The 12,406-nt window shown below is 39.0% G+C and overlaps 1 protein-coding gene across 8 annotated transcripts in view; it reads left to right on the forward strand.

The window, feature by feature from the left end:
* The window catches only part of TBC1D1 (TBC1 domain family member 1), a 113,926-nt gene that overhangs the window by 94,866 nt on the left and 6,654 nt on the right, over nucleotides 1–12,406 (forward strand). For all 8 annotated transcript variants that reach the window (XM_063335080.1, XM_063335077.1, XM_063335082.1 and 5 more), the window contains 4 exons: nucleotides 2,484–2,642; nucleotides 7,161–7,405; nucleotides 7,861–8,020; nucleotides 11,624–11,793. In XM_063335080.1, coding sequence (XP_063191150.1) covers nucleotides 2,484–2,642; nucleotides 7,161–7,405; nucleotides 7,861–8,020; nucleotides 11,624–11,793 — 734 coding nt within the window. The remainder of the gene's footprint in view (nucleotides 1–2,483; nucleotides 2,643–7,160; nucleotides 7,406–7,860; nucleotides 8,021–11,623; nucleotides 11,794–12,406) is intronic.

Here is a 12,406-nt window from a genome sequence, read left to right on the forward strand (position 1 = left end):
ATGACTGTGTAAATAACTGCAGAAACTGTGTGCACTATTATCTGGAAAATCTGTGTATACAAACAGTATATATGCATATCTCTGTAGAACTGCCTTTTTTCTGAGTTCAACAACGCGTTGTACCTGTGAACGCCTCTTACAGTCTTCCTCACAACTGCAGGGCTGAGCAACCGGCCCATCTCTCCACTCCATCAAAAGGAATGTAACCGAAGGATGTTTTTTAAATGTTCCAGGAAGTTGGGTTATTACTCAGTGTTATTTATGCCACGGTTGGACCCAAAGGTCATATGTTAAGTGCTGTATGTAGCCAGTGGTGAAGATGGCTACTCCAAGGAGCTTTTTATAGTTCCATACAAAGCTTTCCAACGTGTAAAGGAAGTGTCAAGCATTCACCACTAGCAGAAGGTTAATATTTTAAATATTGTACCTGCCTATATTCAAGCAAGTGAAACCAAATTGTCCATCTAAGATGACTAGGTAAGTCTAGATTTCTAAGAATATCAAATGTCCCAAGCACAAATCTCTGCACAGTAAGGGAAGCTCATTATCCCAGGTTTCCTTCCATTCATGCAGGTAAAGGGCTCTGTCCAGTCGATATTTGAGCATGAGAAAAATTTAGTTTCTGTTGATAGTCCAGTGATGCTGGCCTGTGTTAGAGCTCAAAATAAAACTTAAAAAGTTGGAGTGATGCAAAATAAGTAAATAAATAAGTACCGCCCTGCTTAGTGGATTGCTAATAAGAAGCACGTACAAGTAGCCAGTAAATGGGGAAATTTATCCTTAGCTCTTGATGCTATTATTGTGCTCTGCTCTCTAGAGCCCAGTTGCGTCAGAGTTCTTAGAGTGATGTCCAATTTCATACATATGCAAAAATGAAACTTGCATTAAAAATAAGTTTAACAAATCCTAGCTTAAACCAAAACCATTAAAAATTACTTGAGTAAGCAAGGCAAACAGGTAAGAAATGCAGGTTTCAGTAAGCATGGGGCTTAAATTAGGGTAACAAATACATAGTGTTGACCTATAATTTACTCTGTAGTAGATGTTTAAATATAGCGCATCTTTCATTTAGGAAGTAGTAAACTTTATTTTACACGTACAATGCAGCATACAGAGATAATATCGGACTACTTCCTCAAAGGGAATTTTAATTAATTAGTAATTATGCAGCTGTAAATGTGCACTATTAAGCCAGTTCTGCCCTATGGGACACATTCAACCTCACTGAAGCTAATGGGATTTTGGATGTGTATGTGAAGAGGAGAACATGGCTCATCCAGTGTCTGAAACAGGACTTTCCCTCACTGTTTCATGTTGGAGACTTTTCCGATAATTGGGTTTAAGTTCCCTAAAGTAATATTGTACGTTCTACTAGCATTTCATTTTCAAGCAGTTGTCTCTGGATTACGATAGTGTAGTAAAGGTAAGTATTACAGAGATAAATTCATATCCTTTTGTGCTTATATGAGAGAAGGCAGTGAAATTGCTCTAATGTGTTTTGTTATCTTTCCATGTACGTTGTATGCTTGACTTAATTTTGATTTCTCCTATTGTTGTTGTATCCATATGTTACATATATACCAAAAGAAAAAAGCAGGCCAAAAAACTTTAAGCCATAAGTTACTTCAAACTGTAATATATGGTTCCAGTACATCATGGATTAGATAGAATACTTTCACAAAGAATATTGATGTATTGATTTCTTGTGTGGGTGACTTAATAGTGCCAGTCTTGTGCTAAATACAGTATGCACGTAACAATAACCTGTCTGTTACTTCTAGAGCTTTGCATATAGATACAAATGAAGGCTACCATTACCTATGTGAAATAGTTAAGTAGCGTCATCCCTTTCTATAGAGAAAGAAATTCAAGCTTTAAAACATTTTTATGAGTACCAGTCAGTCATTCAGCAAACTAATAGCAAAACTAGAAATACAGTACTTGCTTTCTGATTATCTGCCTTCTGTTGTAGTCTCTGGATCTCATCTCATTTGTACTTGTTTATACTTCTGGTATGTGTGCATCCTACCTTCCTAAAACTTACTCCTAACAACAATGTCAGTGCTATTATTAGTGAAAAATGTTAATTAGTTCTATTGCAGTGCTTTATTGTGTACTTTACATGGAAAAATGGGAGATAAGCGTATAACTTCTCAGAGACAAGTATTGCATTTTTTGCTGCCTCTCTGAGTACATCTGACAGAATGTGAGTGGCACGTTAGATGTGGGCAGCTCACCCTCTTTCTACCTTAAATCTCTCCTGTTAAGATGCTGATGTGTTTTATTGGTCGAGGAAGTATAAGCACTGTAGTGTGATCTGCTTCTATGGTCTATTGGAGATAGCAGATACAGATCTAGCAGATAGGGATCAGCTTGCATATCTAGCAGATAGGGATCTTCAGTTCCTCAATCCTGTTAGCTCAACTATAGCTGAACCCTCAGTATGAGTACAAATTACTGTTTTAACGACTGACTTTTCTCAGGAGTACCACGTCACCACCGTGGGGAGATCTGGAAGTTTCTAGCAGAGCAATACCATCTTAAACATCAGTTTCCGAGCAAACAACAACCCAAGGACACACCTTATAAAGAGCTCTTAAAACAACTAACTTCCCAGCAACATGCAATACTTATCGACCTAGGTAAGTACAGTAGTGGTCTGAAATCAAAATAAGGGGTTTATGATCTCAGGAAGAGAATTAAATAAAAGAAGGTAACACACAAAAAGCCTCTCACCATTTAATAATAGGTTGTTGGTAAGAACTGCTTTTAAGCTGATACGAGTGAGAACTGTTACTGGACACCATAAGAAAAAGCAAAATCTGCATTTCAAGCACAGAGATCCTTTGCAACATGTGGTTAATAAGAGATTGCTAGATGTAATTGTAATGAATCTGTATTTCAGATATTGACAGTGAACTCCACAGGCCCGTGGAATACAAATTGTCGAGAAAAGAAGTCAATATTTAAGTTCAAACTGTTGAATAACATGTGTTATTCATTCGTGATGTCCAGTGATATCTGTCTCTGTTAAACACTTTTACTTGAAATGATGCAGAACTTTCGTTTTTTCCACTTTTTTTGCTTTTTTTAATGGGTAGTTGCTAGTAGTCGCTATTTTTACTTGTATTAAAACAATTATGAAAGAAGCTCTTTTTAATAATGATTTTAAGGCTTTTTTTAAGGCAGCTTGTTCACATCTAATTCACTGCCTACTTTTAAGTAGTAGCTGGCTCCTGATTTAGGGACAGTGAATTGGTTCTGTGGAGGCACATAAACTATTTGAGTTCAGTAGTGAGAGGTTAGGAACCAAAAATCTTAAATTTGACATTACTGGTAGGTCAGCTTGAGGCAGGCTTTTGATCTTCTTCAGTAAAGTTTTCCATTTTCCCTCACATTTATCATTCAGAAATGAAAAAGTTTCTTCTAGTACTAGAAGGAAACATGTGAAAGGAAATCTAAATGGAATGAAATGATTGTTTTAGGGTAGGAGCAGAAGAGACTGCTCCAGATAATTGTAAAAGAGTAGCCTTCATATAGCTCAAAAAAAATAGTGCCATTCTTAACCCTTCCTTTTACTTTTCCTGGTCCTCTTCCTTTATCACTTCTAGTTTCCTTGTGTGAGATTGTCTTTCAGCGATTAACTCTTGCCACTGCTGGACTGAAGACGATAACAAAACCCAAGAACATTTAATAAGACCAAAAGTCAGTATGGTCTGTAAGATGTCGATCAGTATTAAATGTCGTTACTGTCTCTGGTTGCTGCTCCCAGATGGTTTTGTTAAGGTCTTTGCTAGCAAGTATCTACCGGTCAACTCGGCATACCTGCTGCTGATATCCCCGGCCATGAACGTTGGGATTCTGTCGCACTGAAGTGCCTCAGTGAGGGATGAATAGTTTTGTGCTGGGTTAGTGAATTGAACACCTTCATCAGAGGAGAGAGGGGTGAGACAGCTCCTGGAGAGTAGGGAGCACAGTCAGCCTGAGCTTGGTTGGCTCACGCGGCGGATTGGGGCTTGCTCTCTCAGCAAGCTGATCGTATTTTCTGCCTGGTTCTACACACAAATGCTTTCTCCTTTTAGCTGCCTGCTCTGCTTGCAGAAATAAATCACTGCACCTGTTGGCAAATTGGTAACTTCATGGCAGTTTTCACGCAAAGCGTTGTTTTTGCCAGGGAGCTATTTGCTAGCCCGTTAGCTCAGGGGAGGATTTGGCCCTATTATTTCAGTAAGATGAAACTAGGAAGCTGAAGACTTCCTGGTTTCCTAGTGATTCACATTGCAATAGAGTAGTGCTGCAGAGTATCAGGCAGCGTAACTGGGTAGGCATCTAGAAGGAATTTGCATGTTCTCACTTGTGTTCCTTCAGGCTATCAGAAGCGTTTTCTCTTAAATCTTTAAGAATCCTTCTGAAAGCAAGCACTTTTCCCTTGAGAGAAAAACCTATGTTCTTGCAATACATGGTTATAATATTTAAAAAGCTTTCCCAAATTAAGCTAAAGAGGTCCTGCTAACGCTGTATAAGCCAAAACCATAATAGTGTTGCTCACATTTGAATCAATGCATCTTCAGCTGTAAATAGTGCTTCCTGAGAATGACAGCGGTGTGCATCTGCGTGCAGAGGTAAGGTACAGCAGCCACGTTCCTGCCCAAGTTTACATGTCACAGTGCTATTTAGTAAACGGACAAGAACAAAGCCACAATTCCCTGAAGGCTTTTCTGTGTATTTCCTTTTGTGGCCCCACCTGCACAACCACTACAGTTACTGGGGATTTCAGGTCCTCAACACCAAAGTCACATTCAGTAAAAGAGTTCTTCTTTCCATAAGGTAGGGTAAACACTTCCAGATGCTATCAGTGTAGGAAACTGCTGTACTCATCACTGAGTGTTTGCTGAACACATTAGAAAATTATGTTTTGTTTTATGACATTTCAAAAATAAAGTAGTAGGTACTTAGTTTCTCATTCTGGCACTCTTGAGGTATCGCAGTTCATTTAGAGTCTCTTTTCAGCAGGGCCAGGAGTTGTTTGCTCTAGGTAAAAGCTAAAATTCTTAGTTAAGTCATCACCAGGGCACTCAGAAACAAATCGGCTTGTGAGTTTAGCAGCTTAGCTCCTCTTCCATTTATTGTATTTTAGAACTTCTTTGTGTTCTTATTCTTGTTCAGCTTGTAACTGTTCTTCATGACTTACATGAAAGAAGCCTTGCTGTGTGAGTGAGGCAGTACAGGTCTGCCTTTGGATTGTGCTGTAATAACTTGCCATTCAGGCAGAGGATTCCTTTGCAAAGGAACACAAGTTCCTTCTCATTTGGAAGCTGGAAGTGTTTCTCCTGTAACATTGGACTCTGTGACATCCTGGGCAGGGGGAAACCTGCTCAGGAACTGAATGCCAGTGTCCCATGTGACAGGCCAGAGCAGTTACCAGATGGCAGAAGGACTCTGCCCTGGGCTTTGTCTTTTTGAAAGAGGAGCTCTGATATTATCTGGCAGCACAGCGGCATTCCAGGGGCTAAAGGGTGGGGTGGTATTTAACAAGTGGGCAACTGAAAAACAAGCTCCACTTAATACTAGAACAAAAGAAGTATTCAAATTTCTTCTCAGCTGAGGTATTTCACAGGGTAAATCTTGATAGGTGGAGGGGTTTTTTCCTAGAAATTAAAATATTCCCTTTTGGAAAAGTTTTTGAAAACCACTTTGTAAAAGTGACCCCTTTAATGTCTCTGTTCACAGAATCACAAAGTAGTTGAGGTTGGAAGGGACATCTTGAGATCATCTAGTCCAACCCCCCTGCTCAAAACAGGGTCATTTAAAGCAGGCTGCCCAGGACTATGTTTGCTCAGATTTTGAATATGTCCATAGATGGAGATTCTGCAACTTCTCTGGGCAGCCAGTGCCAATGTCTGGCCACCCTTACAATAAGATTATTTTTTTTTTTTATGTTAGGTGCCATTTCCTGTATTTCAATTTGTGCCCATTGCCTTTTGCCCTGTTAGTGGGCACTGCTTAGAAGAGCCTGGCTCCCTCCTCTTCGGTCCCTTCCACTGGCTATTTGTGCATCAGAAATTTGCATAACAAATCTTAGTTGTGATAAGAGCCCCCTGAGCCTTTTCTTCTCCAAGCTGAACATCCCAGGTCTCTAAGCCTTTCTTCATAGGAGATGCTGCAGTCCCTTCATCATTTTAGTGGTCCTTTGCTGGACTATGCAGTATGTCCTTATCTCTCTTGTACTGGGGAGCCCAGAACTGGGCACAGCACTCCAGGTGTGGCCTCTCAGTGCTGAGTAGAGGGGAAGGATCACCTCCCTAGACTTTCTGGCAATGCTCTGCCTACTGCAGCCCAGGATACTATTAGCCTTCTTTGCTGCAAGGGCACATTGCTGCTTCATGTTCAACTTGGTGACACCGGGACCCCCAGGTCCTTTTCTGCAAAGCTGCTTTCCAGATGGGTGGTCCCCAGCATGTACCACCACATGGGGTTGTTCCTCCCCTGGTGCAGGATTTTTCCACTTCCTTTTGTTGACTTGATGAGGTTCTTGTCAGCCCGTTTCTCTAGCCTGTTGAGGTCCCTCAGAAGGGTAGCATGACCCTCTGTTCTATCAGCCACTCCTCCCAGCTTTGTGTCATCTGCAAACTTGCTGAGGGTGCTCTCTGCCCAGTTTTCCAGGTCATTAATGACCCTCTCTGATGAGGCATCAGCTAGAACAAAGGCTACAGGTACCCTGTCATCGAGAGAGTTCAGATATTCTAAGTCTGTGCCTGGATCCTAATATTTGTCTAAAAGCTAACACTTTTTACTCAGGAAAAGAGGACCGTGTGACTCATTGATCCACTGAATCCAGTCTCCCATTGTTATCGGCAACCTATAATGCCTTTAACAAACTGATCAAGGGCCAGACTTAAGAACCAGTTATTCAGCTGTTCTGACAGTTTGTCCCCATCCCCCTGACAATTTCTAAATTAATTTTGCAACTACTGTAACAAAACAGTAGCAGAGCATAAGAGTCAATTGGTTTTTACTGACTTTTTAATGGTCTTTCTGTGGGTTGACTCAGAATCTACTTTCCAAAAGAATCTACCTTTTTGAAAGACTGTTTAATTTGATAACATGGCGAGGGTTGGGTTTTTTTTAGTTTAAGTTGCGAACTTCAACTGTTTTCACAGGGCGCACGTTTCCAACACATCCATACTTCTCAGCACAGCTGGGAGCTGGGCAGCTGTCACTCTACAATATTTTGAAGGCCTATTCTCTTCTGGACCAGGAAGTAGGATATTGCCAGGGCCTTAGTTTTGTAGCAGGAGTTTTACTACTTCATATGAGTGAAGAAGATGCTTTTAAAATGCTAAAGTTTCTCATGTTTGACGTGGGCCTGAGAAAACAATATCGTCCCGACATGACAATTTTACAGGTATGATTTCAGTTTTCCTAATAGAAGGATGCTGGTGGTAAATCATAATAATGCAATATAGATAGCGTTGTCAAAATCTGGACTTGAACTTAAATTCAGTTCTCAAAAGTGGGGAAGGACAATCTGGGAAAAGAATACATCATCTTAAATGCGCTAGTTTCAAATAAAAAGACCATCAGAGAAATAATGAAAACCATAAATGGGAAGAATTCTGTTGGGTGTTGTATGAGATTCAAATGACCTTGAAATAAGCCTGTCATAGGCTCTCAGGGGAACTGTCCTGGTCATCTGTCTTTTAGATGGCTTCTGAGTATTTCTTTTCTTCGCACAATTCCGTCCAAACATCAATTAATAAATATCTTTCTCTGTTTCATGTAAGAGTGTGAAGCATGGACTTTGCTACTATGAGTGTTAAAACATGTTCATCTTTCATCTCTTTATCCTTATTCATGCAGATCCAGATGTATCAACTGTCTCGACTACTTCATGACTACCATCGAGATCTCTATAACCATCTAGAGGAACATGAGATTGGCCCCAGCCTCTATGCTGCTCCCTGGTTTCTCACCATGTTTGCCTCCCAGTTTCCCCTCGGATTTGTAGCCAGAGTGTTTGGTAATTCTTCCTAAAACTTCCGTCTGTTCTTTTTGAAGTCTTACACGTGGAATCCTGTTATTAGGACGGATTATCATGGATTTGCTCTGCAGAAACATAAGGCTTTTAAACTAATGTTTCTTATCCTTACAATTTTACCCTGACTGATAATCTCACTTTCCGAAAATGTTTGGAAGCGTATGGAGTTTAGGCTCTAAAGTCACTTCTGTTACCTGTTTTTACAATCTACATAAGTGAAGTTCTCTTTTTTTAATTAAATTCCTATTAAGAATTTACCTTGCTGCCAATTTATGGATGAATATTTCGTAGATTAATTGTTTGGTGTTTAAGAAAATGCTTTATTTCCTTTTCAGTTGTTTGTTTTTCAATTTCATTATGTGGTACTGGAACATCTGTGATTGGCAGGGCACGTTGCAGCTTTCCCCCCCGATTCCTATCTTTGAAGGGAAATGAAGCTATTTTCATTTTCCTTAGTCAGTCTCACTTACGAGATGTGATGAAGCAATTATGTATTAGACTATTAATATCGACACTTTCCTGACTTAAAAAATTATACTCTCATCTACGACAATAACAAATAATGAATAGAGATTCCAAGAAGAACCAAGAAGAATCCTGTCCTGTTTCTGTTTAAGGACATGCCACAAGTAGTGCTAGAAGAAATCACAGTGAAAGGGATGGTATAGAGCTAAGTAGAACTATATATCCTGTGATTATCATCTGAGCTCTAGGGAAATCAGCATTATTTATGTTGGGTTTTTTTCCTAGAACAGTTCAAAGTAGGCTAACGTACATCGACAAATATCTAGCTGACAGTAATAATCTGTAGGAATTAAATGAAGTGCTATATGCTAGTATCTTATACTGAGTTTATAATCAGTTCATCTTTCAATTATTCTTAATCATTCATAGTATTGTACATGATAAGAAGAATCTTGGAATTGGACAATTGACTGCAGTATATTTGGATTTCTGCCTTAATACACAGATTAGTATTTTATCTGTCATTGGAGGATTGTAGGGCTTTAGAAAGCAACTATTGTACCTTAGAATAGAAGGCAAAAATACATGATCTTCACAGGCCTGATTTTAGGTCAAGAACAGAAAAACATGTGTGACTGAAACCGTCACCTCTTAAAAATCTCTGATGTTTTTTAGAGGAAGTCCAGCATGACCAACACTTGCAGTTTTTTATGCTTCAAAGTATTTAGTAATTTTCTTAAAACAGTGTTTACTGGAACTATGTAAGTCGAGGACATTGGACGTTCTTTTAACAGTAGAAAGTAAAATCTCATCTTCACCCAAACTGAAGACTCCGAAACACAACTGTAAACCTAAAAAAAGGCTGGAGCTGTCACTTTGCTGGCGGCTGTCGATAGCATGGCAGGTTAGGATCCGATCAGTTCTGACCTATGTGTTCACACACTTTTGCAGAACATACGTATGTTTTCATTGCTCGCTAATTAGAACCCTTGGGATGAAAGAATGTTGCCTTTTAATGCTGAAGTAACTCATCTATAGGTTACTAAGCCTGTAAGATTGCACTGACATTTTCTAACGTGGTATCTCTGAACCCTTGATATTTGAAGGCCCACTGCTATTTAATAATATAATTGTTACAGGCCACTTCCTTTAGTTTCCCATAGAGTGTACTTTTTGCAAGCATCTTACAAGCAATGTGTAAAAGAAGTGGGCTAGAAAGAGGTTAACCCAAAGACTGTTTTATGGGTCAAATAGCAAAACTCCTTTTAACTTTTTAATTATCTGCCCAAACTTTCAACAATTTTCCTGAGCAGGATTTAATGAAAGTACAGCATTAATAAACATGTGTTCTTTAATACCTCTTATTTACTTATGAATGGAGGAGACTTGGTAGAATAGTGTTTATTTTGGTTCAAGATTGTAGATATAACTTGATGGGTCTTTTTCATCCTGTAGGCTGCCAGTCTTGATGACATTAATTTGGGTACCTTCACTGTACTGTCGTTGGCTGGCAGCCCACTTAACGGGAAGTGTGGGGACTGGATAACAAACAGGTCTTTGTTAAGTACTTGCTGTTTTAAATGAGAGGGGGATTTCAGCTGTATATTACCAGCTCAGCTCATACAGACGTTCGTTAACAACTTATAGGTCACCTTGAGTTAATCTACGTGTCTTTATGAGGTGGGTGCTGAATCATAAATCTGCATTATTTTCAGCTCCATTTTTTTCACTTTGTGTTTCCTAGCTGTTCTTCAGCATTTCCTGTCCTAATAAATCCTTTCCCTATAAAGCATTTTCCCATAGTTTTCCGTTTCAATAGAGAATTGAGTCAGATACCTGATCTGATACCACTTTTCAATCATTCCCGCCTTTGGATTTTACAGTGAATCAGAGCTGAAAAATTGTACACCACTTTTAGGACAAATGACAGCAAAGGTTTATGGTTAGTTATTATTTGTGCTTTTCTTTCTCAGAGAGAAAGAGAGAGAAGTGAAATGAGTTATGGCTTCAACGTTACAGGCAAAAGAGCACAAGGGGGAATTTTATTCTGATACAAATTTGGAAAGAGAGATTGCTTTTACTAAGAAAGGCAGTTAGCCAGTGCTTTCATGTGTTCTTTACTACATCAGAGATACCTGTGGTTTTGCTAGTAGTTACTTCCCTTACTGTGTGGTGGGTTTTTTCTCTCTTTGTAAGTGATTATGACTTCATTCACAGCTTTGAATACAAAGAAGGGAAAGAACAAGAGAGAAGCCCTCTAAAAATAAATAAATTTAGGAAATATGGAATAAACACACAGTATCTTCTCTTCCTTTTCCACCTCCATAAGTATTGTTTCATATGTTAGATGTTTTTGCCTGTAGCGAGTCCCTCAATAAAAGCAGGAGCAGATTCTGAGTTTTATAGTAGCAGGAAAGTCAAATGCAGGGCAATGCTGTTTATACTGTGTACAGATGGGTTTGGGAAGATGGGTTTCTTGTCTGATGCTTTCATTGCAGTCTTCTATTTCGTTCCTCTATAAAGACAAAGGCAATTTGTAAAGGAAAAGAAAAGAAAGGAAGTTGCATTGAAAGGTCATTATACACTGCGGTTTCAGTGTACTTGAATGTATGCCAGGTGCTGTCATTGCAAGGCCACCTGCAATATTAACACTTAAGCTGTATTACTAAGATTTCAAGGTACTTATTAATGTAGCTGTTAGAATATTAACATAAGTGGTTGAGACACATACTTAAAATAAGCACATGTACATGAACATCTCAAAAGAAAAAGCCCCACAAAACCAGTACATGCACAAAAAACTGGCAACACTGACAAATTTAGCTACCTGGTTTATTATGTACTTAGCTCAAATTTGAATTGGATTTTTTTGATGAAAACTCACTAAACAAATTAATAATTGATTGTGTTAGCCAAGTGTGCTATTCACAGTAATAATCTTGATCCTACATAAGTTCTAAAGCCATAGCCATAGTAACAAAAGCACGTGTCTGGCACAGTATGTGTAGCCTCCAAATTGCTACCATGAGAAGTTGTTGTTCTTGGACATTTTACTGTTTTAATATTCTTGTCAAAAGAGGCGCTTGCTTGATGTACTCTGCTTTTTCTTTGTTTTCACAGACATGCTCTTCCTTCAAGGATCAGAGGCTATATTTAAAGTGGCTTTAAGCCTTTTGGGAAGCCACAAACCCTTGATTCTGCAGCATGAGAACCTAGAAACTATTGTTGATTTTATTAAAAACACTCTCCCCAACTTGGGTTTGGTACAGATGGAAAAGACCATTAGTCAGGTATGAAATAATCCGAACATATGAGTAGAATGCAAAGGAATGCTCTTTTTAACAACTTCTTGACAGAAAAACCACAATGGTGTATTGTGTTACTTCAAGATGAGAATTGCTATTGCACTTCTGAAGGTGTTGAAAACTTTTGGAAGCGTATGACTTGTATGGTACCTCTGCATTCATACATCTACATGTTTGTTATGGTCACTTTATGAAGCCTTTAATGAAAATCAGTTTACTTCTTTTTTTCTGAAGTGCGCAACACTTTGTTACTGGCAGCAATATTGCAGCCCATACATGGTGCATTCCACACAAAAAAGCAGCAAGGTGGGCTTAAAAGCCTTCTCAATTTTCCTGTCTCCAAAGAATCTTCCTCTCCAAGTCTCATTTCAGAAGCAAAATTTGACTTACAAGAGCCTCACAAACATTGACCTTACTTAATGAAATTAGAAGCCTCCCTATGTTGACTTTGCCTATACTGGCTTTTATGGTGCTGGTTCAGTATGTTCCAACAGCACCTTTGTATTTCTGGCAGGAGAACGTGGGGCAGTGCAGTCTCTGGCAGTGAGCAGTCAGCAGTAGACAGCAAAAAATGGGAATCCTTGATACATTTTTTTTA

Source organism: Chroicocephalus ridibundus, chromosome 5, assembly GCF_963924245.1.
Source record: "Chroicocephalus ridibundus chromosome 5, bChrRid1.1, whole genome shotgun sequence".
In the NCBI taxonomy this organism is placed as follows: Eukaryota; Metazoa; Chordata; class Aves; order Charadriiformes; family Laridae; genus Chroicocephalus; species Chroicocephalus ridibundus.